General features: G+C 41.1%; 1 protein-coding gene across 1 annotated transcript in view; it reads right to left on the bottom strand.

Moving 5' to 3' along the window:
* Positions 1–5,948: 5,948 nt before the first annotated feature.
* The window catches only part of TMEM18 (transmembrane protein 18), a 196,265-nt gene continuing 183,703 nt past the window's right edge, over positions 5,949–18,510 (bottom strand). The window contains exons 2-7 of the mRNA XM_056486276.1: positions 17,146–17,293; positions 8,612–8,860; positions 8,299–8,419; positions 7,674–7,728; positions 6,658–6,751; positions 5,949–6,564 (exon numbers count right to left, since the gene is read on the bottom strand). Coding sequence (XP_056342251.1) covers positions 6,475–6,564; positions 6,658–6,751; positions 7,674–7,728; positions 8,299–8,419; positions 8,612–8,860; positions 17,146–17,293 — 757 coding nt within the window. The 3' untranslated portion in view covers positions 5,949–6,474. The remainder of the gene's footprint in view (positions 6,565–6,657; positions 6,752–7,673; positions 7,729–8,298; positions 8,420–8,611; positions 8,861–17,145; positions 17,294–18,510) is intronic.

Genomic DNA, 18,510 nt, shown 5'->3' with positions numbered 1-18,510 from the left:
GAAGCTGGTTACTCTCACTAACCCCTAAATCAAGGTGATGAGCATTTTATCAGAGACATTACTCTTAGAGTTACAGACCTAAATGGTTCATGTCTTGTAGATCCTGCCACACTAAACCCCCTCCCAAGCTCAGTGTTCTTTAAGATCAAGGTGTTTTCGTTCTGATTTTATGCAAAACCTCACATCCTCTGCTGATTGAAACTACTCAGGTGTGTTTATTACACAGTTCTAATACTGACAGATGAGTGGGGTTTCAGTCAGGGCTCCTACCCTAAATGCCTCTTTGTCCAGCTGAATCTCATTCTGCCTCCCCCGGGTCACTATGCAAACTCTTCTTGATGGAACAGAAGGGAAGAAAGGTACACAAGATTGTATTTCTTTGATTCAGGGATTAACAAGTCTATTGCAAATGACACTTGGAACTTGTCCATTTTAAGGCATGTGCCTTGTTTCAATCAGTTCTGCTGAATGCCTTGTTAATTATGACAAAGTTTTCAGATGAAAAAGGCAATATATTTGATCCTGTCCTGTTAGTTTCAACTGGTTCTAACTTTAGACAGTGCCAAAGAAAACAGGATCATGATTTCAGTGGGAGCCCTAAAAATCAGTGCTTGTAGCAGTGTAACATGTTCCCAGTTACAGCTCCTTTCCTGGCTTTATTATGCCTCTGAAACTCTATGAGAAAGATTCTTACAGTTCATATTTATATGAAAAAATAAACACAAATATAGGAAATATAGAGGCCTTCCTTTTGAGTCCTCTGAGTAACTTTCTGTTCAGTACAACACTGTTCTGGTATTAGAGCAAAACAATGGTGTAAGTATGGCCACAGTTTGGAGGAATTAGTTAGAAGAAGATAGATTATAAAACAGAGGTTCACAAAACACATTAGGTTTGACTTATGAAGCTGGCATTTCTCAAGTATATTTTATTATAATTGCATAATCTTTTAAGAGTTGTTATGTGAATGTGAATGCATGTAACTCACAGGAAGTGGGACAAAGTCCATTCAAACTCTAAGTCTATATTCTTCAAGAGGTGGAGTGTGGAAAATAGAACTCTGATGAATTCCAAAGATAAATAAAACCTGGTACACAAAGAACATCAAGTGGAGAACACAGCACACAGACCTTCTCATAAAACCTCTGAACACTCCAAAGCATTGTTTGCCAGGTGGTGGAGAGTCAGAAGTGACTTCTGAGAACCTCAGTCATGACTGTAAGTGACTGCCAGCTGTCACCTAACAAGGACATAATACTGCATTATGCAATGGTAAATCACAAAGAAATAGAGGACATGCATAAGCTCCATCAGTTCATGAGCTAGACTGCTTCAGTAAACTTTCCTGCATATTGGTCACACAATAATGTAATTATTTTTTGTTATTATATTACTTTTTAATTGGTTGAAGACAGGATCCTCCTCATAAAATGTAGGTATGAGTGAACAGGGTATTTATTCCCTTGATGCATTAAGAAATCTTAAAACATACGTACTTCCTGATTCCAGAAATATTTATTCACCTCATCACTGCTCCTTTTTAATGTAAAAAGCAAGAGTGTCAATAAACACCTGAAAATGGCTCAAGGAGCTCAGTTTATGCTTTCAGAGGCTACAGTCCAAGGTTTCTTGGTCATTCCAAAATGTTGCAGAATTTATGAAGCTGTGGTGAAAAGCTCTACAGAACCCTCTCAAAAGGAAAGCTTTGAGTCAGGTTTTGTGTGTGACATGGTGACATCCAGTGGAGAGTTTGGTTACCTGCAGTGATCTCTTCCCCAAGGGACAGAAAAACATCAACATTGTATTTAGTTGAAACACATTAAAATATGTCAAACATATTTTAAAATATAAAAATATTTCAGTAGAGAAATAAACACAGTGTTTGTGTTCCCTAAACAAAAAAAAGTTCATACTTTGATATATTAATTTTAAAAATGGTGTGTTCACCTGAACTGAAAAATTACAGAATCACAGAATGGCTCACATTGGAAGGGACCACAGTGAGTCACCTTGTTCAACCTCCTTGCTCAAGCAGGGCAAATTCTACAAGACTGCATCCAGAAGATTAAATCAAACTTACAATAAAAGTAAGCAAAAACTTTTACCTGTATTTGAAGAAATTGAATATTTCCAACACTACAGCTGTGTTCTTTTCTACCTTGTTCAGACAGAGAACCACTACTCCTCTTTTTCCTGAAAATCTCAGTTCCTTATAAAAATAGAGCTCAAGATCTGAGCTTATGATTCTCAACACCCACAAAACAGTTCCTTGTAAACTCTCATTCCATTTAGGATTCACAGCCATGCAGATCACCATCTAATCAAAATCAGCTTTTCTAGAGTAGATCTCTCCTTTCAAAACCCAGAATTTGAAAAGCACTACGACTGTCCATCAAAGTTCTTTGTTTATCCACTTAAGGATGTTCTTTGAGAATACACTCAAGGATGTAGAAGACCTCAATTCATTGTCCTTCTGTGCCTTTTGGAGATAGGTGATTTTTTTACTGGAGATGCAGATCAAAGTATCTGCTAAGCTAGGAAATACTGCTGAGGAAGTGACATTTAAAATCCCTTATTGCATCTGTTCCATTTTGCCTAGAATCATGAGATTCATTGGACCAAAAAGAGATGAAAATACATCCTATGTTAAGAATATGGTATTTCAGTGGATATAGGAAAAGAGAGCATTCTAGGCTCTCATTTTTGGAAACTCATCTCATGTCAGTTATTACTTTTTCATAGGAAACAAGGCCAACCTCAAACTCCAGCAAGTTTGCCAATCAATTTCTGATAATCTGTCTTTTCACAGATTATCATTATTTCACAGTGCAACAAAACTACCTTCTACTGTGATAAAGTTGCCAGGTTAATATTACTTTCTTCTTTGTAATATTTTTCCATGAAGCTGACACCATGTGCAGTCATGGAAAGACAGATTAAAGTAGGCTGAAGTTTTCAGTCACTGCCTTCGAGACACACAGACCAGTAACAAACTGCCTTTGTCTTGTCTCACTCACCAAAGGATCCAGTTGAGCAGCTACCAGTTTTCTGTATGCATGTTTGAAAATGAAATAAACAGGCTCTTTCACAAGCAACCCAAATTCAGGCTTCCCAGTTAAAAGCAATGGTATTCCACCAGTCTTAAACATTTGATTCTCCTTCACTTATACACACAAATTTTAAGCAGGCAGAACAGCCTCTAAATTCATGATCTAATTATTTTGGTATGTCAGCAAGTCGGCCCATACTTAATGTTATTGCACTATCACATCATAAATCCAGACTGCTGATGAAAAGAAGTCATGCTTCACTTACTGAGAGTTTGTTTCTCTTACAGATTATGATACCTACTTAAAAAAAAGAAGTCAAAACAAACCAACAAACAACTTTACTCTTAAACTTAGTGTTTCATAGGCAAGTTTAGCTAGAGATCACAGATAAATTTGAGTCTTTTTGAAATGTAGAAAACTGAAATATTTTCCTGCTAAACACACATGCCTATGCAAGACAATAAAGTCATCCAAGACAGCCAAAAAGACTTCACCAATGGCAAATCCTGTCTGACCCACCTGGTGGCCTTTTAATGAGAGAGTGACTGCAACAATCAACAGGGGAAGACCAACAGATGTAACCTACAGACTTCTGCAAGGCCTGTGACACAGTCCCACACATCATCACTGAACTGGAGGGACACAGTTTTGAAGTGTGGATTACTCTGTGGTAAGAAATTGGCTGGATGGACACAAGCAGAGGATTGTAGTCAATTGCTTACAACCAGGTGGAGGCCAGTGACAGGTGATGTCCCACAGAGCCCTCATCTTGGCATTAGTGCCCTTTAGTGCCTTTATCAATAGCACCTTTATAATAACTGGTGAGATCCAGTGCACCCTCAGCAAGTTTGCAGATGACACAAATCTGAGTGATACAGGTGACGCTAAGAAGGAAGGGGTGTCAGAGATGTTCAGCCTGGAGAAGGCTCCAAGGAGACCTGGTTGCAGCTTTTCAGTACTTAAAGGGTGCTTACAAAAAAGGAGAGTGGCTTCCTATGAGGACATGTAGTGACAGAACAAAGTGGATCAGTTTTCAACTAAAAGAGGACAGGTTTAGATTAGTTGTTAGGAGGAAAGTCTTCACTCACAAAATGGTGAGGCCCTGGTCACCCAGAAAAGCTGTGGGGGCTGCACCCTGGCAGTGTTCAAGGCCAGGTAGAATTGGGTCTTCAGCCACCTGGTCTAGTGGGTGGGATCCCTGAGCACAGCCAGTGGGTCAGAACTAGATGATCTTCAAGGTCCCCTTCAACCCACATTTTTATGATACATGGAAACCACATTTTTGTGTTTCTGAAAATTTATCTCATATAACTGTTAGATTTACTTATTGTAGTTCCAAGAGTCAGGGAATGTTTTAAACTCACAATTTTGAGATGCTCATCCTTCAAAAAAATACTGATACGAATTTTGAGTTTGGAGCTATTTATACTTTCAGCAATGCTTTTAGAACACAAGAAAAAAAATCACATTGCGCTTTTGAAACCAAGTATTATCCATCTTTTTTCCAACCTCACACACTAGATAAAATAGTAAACTTATTGGAGGGTTTGCCTTGGAAGGCAAATACTAAAATAATAAATACTAAATAAGGCAGTTTTCCACTGCAAGAGGCTTGTAGCTCAGCTGCTCTGAACCTCCTCACTTCCTGTGAATCAAATTCATACACTTCACACTGTGAAACCAAAGGTTCCTTGATAAAAGGTGGTATCTCCATATGAAGTATGACAGCTTCAAGTGTGTGACACTAGAACAATTGTACAGATTTGTTGCAGAACACTGGTCATGCTAAGGGCCACGTGTGAAAATTGCAACTCTCCCCATCGAATCATAGGAGCAAGGCTGAACTTTTATAAACCAGCCTGTGAGAACAATATCCCATGTATATGAAATCAAAAAGGTCTGTCCTTTGGTCCTGCTGCCACAGCCCACCTGGCAGTCATTTGGACAGACTCTCTTCACCCCTTCCCAGAAAGCACACATTATCTGCCAGACCACTCGAGGTTTCTCTGTACAGCTGACACCACACCACACTGCATCAAGTCACAGCAGGACGGCCAGAATGGGACAACAAACCAACCTGCATCTGTTTAGTTTGCTAATATAAAACAGTTTAGCTGCCAGTAGTTCTGGATGGACAAATGAGTGGGTAAAGGCATGCCAAAGAGGCACTGGAAAGGTAAAGAAATTGATCCAACACTAACACTTCGCTGCCCTTTCAGTAGGACATTCATTTTCTCCCTGTTTAGGGGACTTGCCAACTGTGTGACATGCCTCTGCTCTCTTCCTCAAGCCCCTATCTCCACTCTTGTGAAGACTATTCAAGTAATCAAAATTACTTTCACCAATACTTCCTTAGCTTATAAACTTATTAGTGTTCTGCAATTTTGTACCCAAGTGCTTTTCACTTAAGATTAGTTTTTTTTCATATTTCCTGTCTTAAATGACACTTATTTTAGACAGAACTGTATGTCTCCACACAAAGATACAACTTCTGCTAAACAGGGACAGTCTCCATTGTATCCCCAACCCTTCTCAAATTACCTTAATTCAATAAAAACAAACTACTTGAAGCAAAACTAAAGCCTTTCTCATTTTATGTATTTTTAATTTTCAGTTATTTTAAAAAAGCATTAAAAAAGGAACAAAACCGCACATAACATTATTAAGCTTCCTCCCTTCCTTTCTGTTCCACAAAGAAGCATAAAACTACCAAATTTTCCTCCAATTTTTAAAAAATGTATTTATCTAGAAGCCTTAAAAACATGAAGTGTAAATTGAAAGATCATTTTGAATTATTTATACAAATTAAACGGGAATTTACCAAACTGGGAATTTTTATGAGAAACAAAAAAGGAAAGTGTCTGATTAAAAATGAATACAAATTAACTCAATTTAAGATACAGTGAGCAGATAGTTTTATTTATAAAATGCCACTGGCACACAGTACACATAGGAAGTATGAAACTTGATTCATAAAGAAGTGAAGTGCTTCACAGAAGCATGGATTCCTGAGTTATTCTGAATAAAAGCTCTCATTTACTGTAATTCATAACACAGCTCCAATTGGCTTAAGCAGCAGAATAACTGATACTTGATAAGCACAGAATAAAAGACATAGTAAAAAAATACACAGGCAAATGGAAACTGGAAGATTGTATCTCATCAATACTAACAGCCTTGGTCATGGAGGAAAACAATCTTACACTGAAGGGCACGAAGACTTGTTAAGACTGGGTTTCATAACTTCACAGCCAGTTCAAATGTACTGTAGATATCTGCTTTCACCTCAATGTCCACAGCCACAATTACCAAGTCCTCTTGACACTGGACACAAAAATACTTCTGTTCCTGCATACCCATACAGGACTGATTACCTGGACAGGCTTTATTACAACTGAAGAAACAAAAATAGTGTTTGGTGCTTTCACTTCTTTTTCTCTTTTTCTGCTTTCCTTCTCTGCTGTAGCATCTTTAGTTCAGTCATTACATTCAAAGTTCTGTAAACCCATGTGACCTGAAAAGCAAGTAAATTATTAAATTCAACTAATCCATATACCTTTACTGACTCATTTACTGAAAGCACCTACATGAATGAACACATACATACCACAATTATAATAGTATTCACCAGCAGCGGCGCTGAAAATACAAGTGAAATAAACATTCCTCTTGAATCAAAGTATTGGTATTTAGAAAAGAGCCTGAAAGAAATAAAAATGAGAGACAAAGCTTTATTTAGTGTAGTTCACACATTCAACTTTCCCAGCAACTCTTCTACATGGACACTGTATACATCATCCCACATCTTGGAATCACTAAGCACAGGCCAGCATTCTCCTGTATTATGTCAGAAAAAAGGGGCAGTTGATACCTCTTCACTTATGAATATTAGTATTAGTCTCTCTCTTTTTTTACAGCTTTACTATGCAAAAGCTAAGTAACATGACTACAAGAGTGCATCACAAATCATGCTTATTTTGAAGCATCTGAAATTATTTTTTCAGGTTTTTTGCTTACTTATTTTAGAAAAGATAACAAAAGTAATAAATATAGCAAAGGTGTAATTCAGTCATATATGCCTGAAGTGAAAGACAATGACTACAATTAGATGCCAGCATAAAGTGGTGTTAAACACATAACTTTTAGTGATATCAGGGAAAGATTAATTCAATGCTCAAAACGTCAAAATAAACCATCTGTTTAATTCTAGTATACAGGTTTAGTAAACCAGGTAAATGTTAATGCTTGTTATACATATAAATAAGTATAAATGCAGCAGCGTTATTTTTGAGAAGTAGTTCTTAATTCAGCTATTAAACTTGAATACCAAAGAACCCCCCCCCAAAAAAAACACAACAAAACAAGAAAACAACAAAAAACCCCACCACCAAGAAACCAACCAGAAAAACCCCAATCCCCCCAAAAAAGCCAAAGTTCACATTCTTTTCCCCTTAACCATAGCACTCTGCTTTTCTTGGAGTTCTTTGACCAGTTTTACCAGCATCCAAATAAAGAGATTTTAAATAGTACAAAAAAGCATGCTATTATTATTATTTTTATAAGTATGTGATAACTACGTTGTACTGTATAATTTATTCAAAAAATGAAAGTAAAACCATTTACCTCCAATTCATGGCTGCTAATTCATTGATATATTCAGCGCAGAACACTAAGCCCACTATACAATAAAAGAAAAATATTAGATTCGGTATTTCTCTAAAAACAAACCGCTCGTAATACACCATCTAATCCAAATCCATGTGATTTTAAACCAAAGCTAGCAGGTGTTCCGGCATGACTGCTCTGGCTAGGCAAGGTCACTGTGGACTCTCGGGTGATAAAGCCCGAGGTAACACAAGTTGTTACCGCAATGTTCAAGCCAGTCCCGCTCTTCCTCACGGCTGTCAGCAGGGCACATGGTGAACCTGCTTCAGAAACGAAACCGGACCGTACCCACTGAACTGCACCATCAGAACAAGGCAGAGTACGAAGCAGCTGCCGGCTCTCAGCCCATTTCTTTTCTGCTTCTCCAGCACAGCAACACCTCATCGGGAAGCTGTGACACACACGGCAGTGAACGTACTCATCGCACTTCCTCACTACGGCCGGGGGTTTAACTCACTACTTCATGTATTTTCTTGGAAATGAAATCAGCACGTATTTCCAGGTCACAGCAGGTTCTACGGCAATGACCGCGGCCAGAGGCGCACTGCGGCAGACACACGGAGCGCAGGCCCCCGGCACTCACCCATGCACAGGAAGTGCCCGACCTGCAGCCGGCGGTGCTGCAGGGACGCGCACGTCAGCAGGAAGCACAGCAGGTGGAAGGCGGCCAGCCCCAGCAGCCAGGGCTCGGACCAGTCCGTGCTCTGCGGGAGAGGGAACGCGGCTCAGGCAGCGGCGGCACACGGGGCGGCCCCGGGCGGCCACAGAGACCGAGCGCGGCCGGTCTCGGTCCCGGGCCGCGCCCCGCAGCAGGCCCGGCAGCTGCACGCCCCCAGCAGGGCCTCCCCCTCCCCGCCGGGCAGTCCCGCTCCCCCGGGCGGCCCCGCTCCCCTCACCGCCAGCACGTCCGACAGCCCCGGCGGGCCGCGCACCGGCGCCTCCATGGCGGCGGCGGCGGATCTCGCGAGACTCGGGCGGGCGCCGCTCCCCCGCGCGGCGATGGCGGGAAGGGCGCGGCCGCGGGCGGGCCCGCGTTCCCCGGCTGAGGGGAGCGCCGGTGGCCCCGGGCTTGGAGGACGGGCCCAGGTGGCTCTGACAGCCCGATGGCTGCTTCTCCTGAGGGTGGCCGGCAGAAGCAGCTCTGGCTCTCCGCAGTGGGGAAGGAGCTCTGGTTTTTAGCGTTTGACGGCGGGAGGCCATCGCTGTGGAGCTCTGCTCTGTGGGGACTCGCTGGACTCGGCGCTTTGGGTCCGTGGCCCAGCACCGGTGTAGGCTTTTGGTCTCCTCTCAGTGAAATTGAAAGAAAAAAAGAGCTTTAAGCCCAGCTGAGTGTTATTTAAAAACACAGTTGAGCTCTCTAGGCAGGAACTTAAGTCAAATAAAAAACACTCTTCTCTCCAAGTAATGCCCATCTCGAGGGGCAGCAGAGCCCCCTCCTCGCCACAGAGCTCAAGGACACATTTTTAAAATACAGAAGCTGAAAAAAAAATAAATTTTAAAACAGAAAGGGACAAGACACAGGTTAAACCTCTAACTTAAAACTGCATTTCCTAAATGCATCTAGGTCTGGAAGAGTCTTAAGACTCACTACTTAAACAGCATTTCAAACTCAGATTCCTAACAATGAAGCCAAATCTAATCTAAAGGATTCCGTCTGTCGAACAAACAGTATTTTAATATGTACCTCTACAGTCTGCTTTCATTACATGATTTTTTTTTTCTGACATTTTGGCTTATTAGATGTGAAGCTTTGGCTTTTTTTTCTTTTGAAAATGTTTTGTAGTGCATGTATAAGTAAATACTGCAGATGCTCTTTTAATTTAGTTTACTATATAGCGAGGTCATCACTGTGACTGGTGTCCATTCACTGTCACACTTCTGTGATTTTATATGAGATACTTGAAACTGAGGATTTTTTATTTTTATAGTTTTTTGGGGGTTTTTTGGTTTTTTGCTTTAGGTTTTGCTAGTCTTTTTCTTAACAAAAGTAATATCTGGAGGCTAATCAAGGCTTTCACTTGAAGTGTTGTAAAATTAAATAAGGTGATAGAAAGGTGGTCATTTCTACTACCATTTTTGTCTTAAAATTAAGACTAGGAGAGAAAAGATATTTTTATCCCACACTGTAGATTGGAAAACAAGACTGGAACAACCCCATGGAGCTGTAGGGGCTGGGGGCTGATCTGCTGGAAAGCAGCTCCTGGAGAAGGACCTGGGGGTCCTGGTGGGCAGCAAGCTGCTCATGAGGCAGCAGTGTGTCCTTGTGGCCAAGAAGGCCAAAGGTATCCTGGGGTGCATTGGGAAGAGCTTTGCCAGCAGGGCACAGGAGGTGATCCTGTCCTTCTGCTCAGCCCTGGTGAGGCACATCTGGAGTGCTGTGTCCAGTTCTGGGCTCCTCAGGACAGGAGAGACTTGGAGCACCCAGAGCAGGTCTAATGGAGAGCTACAGACATGATTAAGGGACTGGAACTTCTCTGTTATGAGGAAAGGCAGAGGGAGCTGGGCCTGTTCAGCCTCCAAAAGAGAAACTGAGAGGGGACCTGATCAATGTCTATCACTGTCAGAAGGGAGGGTGTCAAGAGGATGGACCAGGCTCTTCTTGGTGGTGCCCAGCAATGGGACAAGAGGCAATGGGCAGAAACTGATGCACAGAATGTTCCACCTGAACCTGAGGAAGAACTTCTTTACTTTGTGGGTAACTGAGCACTGGAACAGATTGCCCAGAGAGGTTGTGGAGTCTCTGTCCCTGGGGATATTCAAGAACCATCTGGGCACAAACCTGTCCAGAGAGTGTGCTGTAGAATGACACTGCTTGAGCGGGATGATTGGACCAGATAATCTACTGTGGTCCCTTCCAATCTGACTTGTTTGGAAAGTTTTACAACTAATAATAATGGTTTTGTATTTTGTAAATGAGGAATGAGTTTTGTGTAATTGCTCAGTATTTGACTTTGGGAACTACCTGCAATAGCTGAAGGGCTTCAATGAACGCAGGATGCAATCACTACTGTATGAGTGGAATATGCTGGTCAGTGGTGAATCTGTGATGATCCACAAGATGGGTGGATAAATTCTTGGCTTACTGTGGCTACAACATGCTGAATTAAAAATTCATGTAGCTTTTACTGTTCACCCATTGTAGCATCAGTGGAAACTTTCCTATTGGGAAATAGGAGTTATTTCTTTAAGATTGATTAAGATAAAGTCAATAATGCTGTTTGTCAGCAGATGGTAGCAGATACATAAGTATCTTTCATGTGGTATATGTTGTCTATCATTTATTTTAGTGGAGAATGAAATGTGAAGAAGATACTTAAAAGGCAATGAACAGATACATTAGTCTTCTATAGGGAAAAACTTGTGTGCATGTGCTTTTCTAGCTTCTTTGCAAAGCCAGCATGCTACAATTAAATCCTAATTTTTAGAATACTCTACTAATTGTAAGTGTATAGTACCTATAATAAGCTAGAAATGTTTCTGATCTTGTTATTGTAAGAAACGTAAGTAGTTTCTAAAACTTATTCTCAGTTTTCTGTTGCAAGATTCAGATTCCTATGTAATTTCCTTCTACTGCATGACAATTTATCCAAGTGATTTGGATGAAAGATAAAGAAACCCTGATTGGTAAAAGGATTTTTTCCCCTTTTAACAACAGAAAAGCTTCATTTACTTTCTATAGGAAAGGATCGAAAATCAGACATTTATCTTAAGTTTATGTAGCTGAGAAAACAAGCTGGCTGGTAAAAGCCTCTGTGTGATGGGGTATCCTGCAGTGGCGTGGCAGGAGCTGCCAAGGCCACCGCCTTCCCGAGAATGTCTCCTCTACGAGAAGGGATGCAGAGCTCAGGGTGCACCAGATGCTCACACTGCGTGATAACTTCCAAGGGTTGGCGAAAGGAGAAATGACAGAGGGGTTCTTTGTGTGGTATTCCTGTGGGGCTTTACTGACCATGCACAGAAAGAAACCAGGGACAAGGAACCCAGAACAAAGAAAGGTCCAGGTATATAAACCCGATAGCAGAGGGTGGAGCAAGAGAGCTGAGGGCCAATGGGTGAAGGACAAGGGCACAGCGGAGGTGGGACTAAAGGGACAATCAACTGGGATCCAGGATCGGCTGGGAACGGGGCCAATAGGGAAGTCAGGAGCAGGGAACATTTCAGAACTGAGGAGGAGAATAAGGATGACATAACTGGGTAACTAACATAGAACCGCAGTGAACTGTGGGAGGATATCTCCATAACATTTAGAGGGGTGCATCCTCCCCTGGCCTCTGGACCATGGCGTCTTTTATTGACCGGGACTCTCCACTGTCCTTGTCTTTTTCCCTGGATCTTTTGCCCATGCTTGGAATAAACGTGCCCTGCAGAACCCGATACAAAGACTCTTCCTTGTCTCTTCCTCGTTTGATGCAAGAGTTATCCAGAGCATGCAGTTTCTTCCTTCCCCTGTGAGTGAGCCTGTGCCACCGAAACAGCAGCTTTCTCCTACTGGGGACGATTTCGGAGGGTTGCAGCACCTCACTGCCCACTACAGCACTCTTATCCACGTTTCACTAAAGTCCTTCAATTTCTGTGTCCTTGCCATTATAAAATACTTATATTTGAGTGGTTCCATTATTTTTTTACAGCTGCTGTCCCTTTATCATTTTATAGTACCAGCTTTTATTGATCGTGACATGCTTGAAAAATAAGAATAATCATAGTGTTGTAAAGATCATTTAGAAATAGAATTTAAAACTGACTGGGTTGTTTCATGTATGTAGATTATGAGTTTCAGGTTTAGATGGTGGATGCTGCTTCATCTAAGCTTCAGGTTACCCCTGCTTTTGAGAATGAGCTTGACTGCATGACCTCCAGAGGTCTGACCTATATTGCTCTATACTTTTGATTTCCCAGGGATATGGATTGGGACCAGCTGGCTGAGAAGCAGCACTGCTGAGCACAGCCTGGGAAGCCTGGGGAGGTGCAAAAAGCTGGACATAAACCAACAGTGTGACCTGGCAGCAAATACTGTCAGTAGTTTCTTAGGCTGTATTAACAGCACGCCCAGGAGATTAAGGGATTCAGCATTCATCAGAACACATCTACATCTACCTTTGGATACTTCAGATATAAGGACAATAGAGCTAAATGGTGAAAATTCAGTAGAGAATTGTCAAAATACTCAGGGAGTTGAAGAGTTTGTCCTGGGGCAGGGGCTGAAGGAGCTGGGCTTGTTTATCCTGGCAAGAGGTGTCTCCATGGGAGGCGTAGTAGCAGCCTGACAGTGCTTATGAGGAGCTTGTAAAAGAAATGGAGCCAGGCTCTCCCGGTGGTGTGGGGTGACAATGAGGGGAAATGCAGCTGAAGTGAAGCTAGAAGTTTGGGCTGGATAAAAAAAAAAAAAAAAGATTTTCCCTATGAGAACAGTTAAATAGTGGAAAAGATATTCAAAAAGGTGGGATTCCTCTTTTTTTGGAGATTTTCAGGACCCAGTTTGTTGGGGTTGAGAACAGGACAAAGGCATTTGCCTAAAGCCTTAGGAGAAATCACCTTAGTTATGGGGATCAAAAATTCACCCTCATTGCCCCCTGGAAGTCCTCATGTTACTAGAAAGTTACTAGACTAGAATGTACCGAATGTTACTAGAAAGTTCTTTGTTTCCTCAGTTGTCATTGGTTCATATTTGGTGCAGTAATTTTAGTATTCCTAACCCCAGTTTATGATTGGAACCCTTCCCTCAGACTCTGCCCCTAACCTACTTTATATGAGTTATTGTTTCACCCTAGCCCTCACCCTCTGGGGTACCCCATACTGAGATCACCTTCTGTGACATTTGTTGTTTTTCGGATAAAGCCTGTTTTATTTTCAGGTCACCGAATTGTGCCCATCTCTCTTTTTATTCGCTGCCCTCAGACTTTTGCCAGCTGTTCTGGGGTAACACCTGGCCATTCAATCAGAACAGTTGAGAAGCAGTCAGTTAATCCTCCTCCAGCCTTTTTTTTTTTTTTTTTAGTAGTTTGAGGTTTTACAGATTCATAGGTTATTCTACAGTCTCGTTGCCTCATAATTGGTGAAAAATATCTCTAGCTGTGTTCCTGACTGGATGGGGGTGTTGCTGTAGTGATGTTATCTTGAATTGTTCACACACCACTCTTCAGAATGTGACATCTGTACTTTAATTCAAGGTTGTCTCCCATAATAGCACACCAGTGCTGACAAGTCCACTGTTGAGAAGATTGTGAGAGAGGTTTAAGGTACTATTCTTTACGTGGATTTTATATGACACTTCTCTGTCAGAGATTCAGAATCTCTAAATCATCAGAGATTTTGAGTTATGAGGATTTCCCAGTTTCGTAGATGTCTCTGGTTGGGACAGAGATTTGCAGCTCCCTTATGAGCTGAGCTGTCATCCTTGTACAAGGAATTAACCTGTAGATGGAAGCTTTGAGGCCCTGGAAAAGGAAATTTTTGAGAGATAAATCAGCAAAAATGTTTAGGAGGCTAACACACAGCATATCTGGAAAGCCTGTGAGAAAAGTCAAGTTGTACAAATTCCGCGTCAATGATGAATGTAAGGAGGAGACCATGTAGAATATTTTTGGCAAAGACTTAAGTTTTAGAGTTACTGACAGAAGAATTGCAGATGAATTCTTAGTTGCAGGCCTATTGTTTGCAATTCAAGAGTTGTGTGCTATTTGGACAGTGAAACACATAAAACTGTATCTGTTTTTAAAATTGCTGAGAAGCACTGTCATGGGAGTGGTTGTACATAGGGTGTGTTGAAGACCTGTACAGTATAAAAGGTAACCAGATTCAATTTGAGAGTTGTAGGGTTTAGATTGGAAAACTCATGTTCTGTTATGTTCTGTTGAAATAAAGGAATTCAGCAAGAAATATGTGTCTGTCCAGTAACTATATCCTGTACTTTCTTCCTGGAAAAGTATTCTATAACTGGAGATCCTCTCCTCCAGCTCCATCCTCCCGTTTTTATGTTCTGTGTCCAGTCTTTCCATGCCCTGCTTGTACGATAAGCAGTACTGCCAGAAAGTAAGGTAGTAGCCATTTGTTAAAATAAAATTTAAAAAAAAATTATCTCCTGCAGTGCCTTTTTCTGATATACTGGAAAATACAAAATGAGAAAGAAAAAGCACAGCAGAGGAAGGACAATGACAAAATATGCTAACACGTGGGGCACCACTAAAAATCTATTTGGGAGCCTGCATTATCAATTAACGGTCAGTGCTTCTCTGTGTGTTGACCCCACACACAGCAATATGAGGCACGGAAACATTCACCCTTTTGCAGTGTACATTGTAGCATCCTTGCCTTGTTATTGATGTTTTCCCTGGTTCCAATTAAACTCACCTTTCTTAACAGCACTGGTTTCAAACCAGGCTCTCCTAATATGTTGCCAGATGCTGTATTTACATGAGAATGGGTAACACACATTCACAGAGGGACATGGAGGGAAACTGTTTCACTGTTGTGCTAATGAAAAGGATTAAATATACAATCATATGGAAGCAGCTGCTCTGCCTTCCTTGCTCCTTATCCCTTATCCCTGACAGAGTCAAACAAGTGCATGGCTTCACGGTGTCGTTAGCTGTTGCTAGGAGAAAGATGCAGGCAGAGATCTTTTCCTTAAAGATTAAGTCTAGGCTTTCACCACTAGCAGCAGATAGGCAATCTTCCAGATGTCGTGAACCACTGGAATTAACTCTCTCTCATCAGTACAATGTTGAGTCAAAGTCAGGGCTCTAGCATTATCAAATCTCATCAGCTTCAAAAATGCCCATGTGGAGACTCCAGGGAACTGGGATGTTCTCACTGGGAAGAGTAGTTAATCTGCCTTTTCCAACACATCTGAATATCTCTGAAGAGGGTCCTCTGGTTTTCCAGGCTTCAGAGGCTTTATGTTGAGTAGTGCAGTAGCCTTGTTTTTCTTCTCACAGACAAAATTCTTCAGTTCCCTGTAACAGAGATGGATTTTCCTGGGTTTAGCAGACTCAGCTTTCATCCCTATTTTTCAAATGTTGCCTTCATTTTAATTTTAACTTCATTCAACATTGATTTGGTAGGGTGGGGTGCAGAGATATCCTTGTGACCTTTGCAGACTGCTATCAAATCATTCAACCTTACAATGAAATTTTTGGTGTTTTCAGTGACTGAACTCATCGGAATTGAGGTAGTGATCTTCCAATAGCTGCCCTTCTTTTTGTTCTTCTGAACTGAAAATATAATAGTGGTATAAGAGCACTTACATTCATGGGTTAAATACTGTCTTAGAATTATCCTCTTTGGAAGAAGAAAGGTCAAGTATACTTTTTTTTTTATTATTATTATTTTTTTTTTTTTTTTTAAATTTTTGGAACATCTGTAAGCTTGTGACAGGTCTCCTATTACTTTCCTGATAATTTTGGATTTCCTTCAACTATAGAGGAAGGACAAGGCATATAAATATTTCCAGATCCATTGCTTGCAAATAGCAGGAGAACTTCAGAGTTGCTGAATTCTTGCTTTAAAAGCTGTACTTTGTGTCCCCAGTAACCCTGGGACTCTGGATTGCATCTCAGTGTGAAGTTTTCTGCTTAGGTCAGGAAAGAAACCTCAGTGTGTGCACAGGCTGTGTGCCCAAAGTGTGCTCCTTGTAACTCTAGGCATGGAGACTCAGCACATTCATACCTATGAGAAGTGATGCTGCTCAGTAAACCATTAGTGTAGATTCACCTTAACTGTTCAAGTTAAGTATGTTATCCTTTGTTAATTAACTCAGAAGTTCAACCTCACTCAAGAAAAAAACATCTTCTAGAGGCAGTCTGAAGAGAAGGCCTAAGGCAGAAGGTTGAAAATATCTGTGAGACTTTCTTTCCACTGAAACATTCAGAGAGCTATTTGTTTTAGCTTGTTTCTGTTTGAATTGAGGGAATGAAATACTTGTCTGTGTGTTTGACAGTTTATCTGATCTGTTTAACATATAAAGGAAAAATCCAAATCGCAGTTTTAGTATCTGTTAACTACTAATCTGGTGGAATTTTTTTTTTTTTTTTTTTTTTTTTTTTTTCAGCTATCAGAGCATTTTTAAAGGCATACCTCTGCTTTTGGTGGGTTTTATTTACTGATGTTACAAGGCTAAAGTTGTTACAGAAAACCTTCCTTCTTTGCACAGTGGACTTTTATGGACTAACTGGTACAACATTTTTGTTTGTCAGTAGCAGATTCTTAGAGAAGAATATAAAAATAGGGCGATAAGTTAGTGATACTTGCCCAGTAAATTCTCTACATATTTTGCAGCTCTTTGCTTTGGAATATTGAGAGCTGGAAGAAATTCTCTGCGGTTGAGATTTGAACTGAAGTTGCTAAAGGCTCAGTGCAAAACATTAACCAATTTCTAGTGAACAGCAGAAACAGGTTTAAAGCGTGGTGGTTTCCAAATACACGGGCAATAAACCCGATATCGCTCAGCTGGCTGTGGGTCCAAGGGAACTTCAGTGCTCATGGGAGATGAGAAGGAGAAGCTGGCGTCCAGCTCCGTTCTCCTGTTCAAAGCAGCGGCAGGTGGCGCTCTGGATTTGCTTTTCTTCAGCTGTTTCCGAGCACTGGAGCAGCATTCACAAAACATTCACATGAAGGGAGTTTTCTTACACAGATCCTCATCATAATAAACAACCCAGCACACCTCTTATGTATGGAACCGCGCCTATGCTTCCCACAGGCGTTAGCAATTGCTCTTTTAGCCCCTGCTGGTAATTTTTTTAGTGAGTACAAAAACTCTGCAGACTTCTGTAGGACCTTACTTGTCCTATAAGAAAAGTGCAGGCAGAGCCTTTTACCTTAGAGGTTAGAAAAGCAAAAAAATGTCACCACTAAAACTTAAGAAGTGTGTTGGGCATCTCTGTGGAAACACTGAAAACTGTTCTGTTTTTCTGAGTGTCTGCTATGAGCCAACAGTTACTGCAAGTGTGTCTGTCCCATGCACAGTCTGCTGTGCTGTGCAGAGAAACAGCATCTGCTTTGGTTCATTTGTGCTGTGTTCTACAGCTGTTCCTGCTAGCAGTATGAAAAGGAAGTCTCTTTGGAAGATGGGAGGGCTGGTGAATAGCAGGGCAGTAGCCAAGTGACTCCAAGCTTTCTAGCCATGCCATACATACAAATCTAAACACTCACTGTGCTTATCTATGAGTGCCCTATGACATGCTTTACTAAGTGGAATTTCTTTGTAGTGTACTTGATCATTGCTGCCTTCTAAGCACATTTATTAACCTAAGAAAAACTTGAGATTTATAGGGACAAATAAGTTCTGATCAGAGTTCTGATTGTTTGTGGATTCTGCCATGCTCCCTGGTGCAACTTAAAAAGCCCAGTGGCTCTTGTTTTCTTTGTTGAGGCTGGCTCTGGAACCTCAACTAGCTTTACAGAACTGGAGAACTCCATGGGATGATGTGATGGACAGTAGAATACTGGCATAAAATTTAGTTTATAAAGGAGGGAAGACCTGACTTTCTTTCCAAGAAGAATGGTGGCATTTTTAGGTAAGCAGTTAATCCTTCTTTAGTTTCCTGATTTCGAATATATAATGCTCAAGTGTTTGGCTAAGCCTGGTTTTGGCCATCACCATCATTTAGGTGAAAGCAGATTACTACACAGAGGTACTGTGGGCTGCATTCACAAGAATCCAAGTTCCTTGTATTTTCCAAACACCATGATGGTGTAGGGAGAAACTGCCCTAGAAATGAATGGAGTAATTCCTGTCTTTTGGAGAAGGAAAGTTTTGGTAGAGAATGGGTTAGCATGCTGTGCAGAGTGGAATAAGAAT

The sequence above is a fragment of the Oenanthe melanoleuca genome, chromosome 3, assembly GCF_029582105.1.
Source record: "Oenanthe melanoleuca isolate GR-GAL-2019-014 chromosome 3, OMel1.0, whole genome shotgun sequence".
Classification (NCBI taxonomy): domain Eukaryota; kingdom Metazoa; phylum Chordata; class Aves; order Passeriformes; family Muscicapidae; genus Oenanthe; species Oenanthe melanoleuca.
Note: the sequence above shows the minus strand (reverse complement) of the source record. Positions and strands in the feature narration are given on the sequence as shown.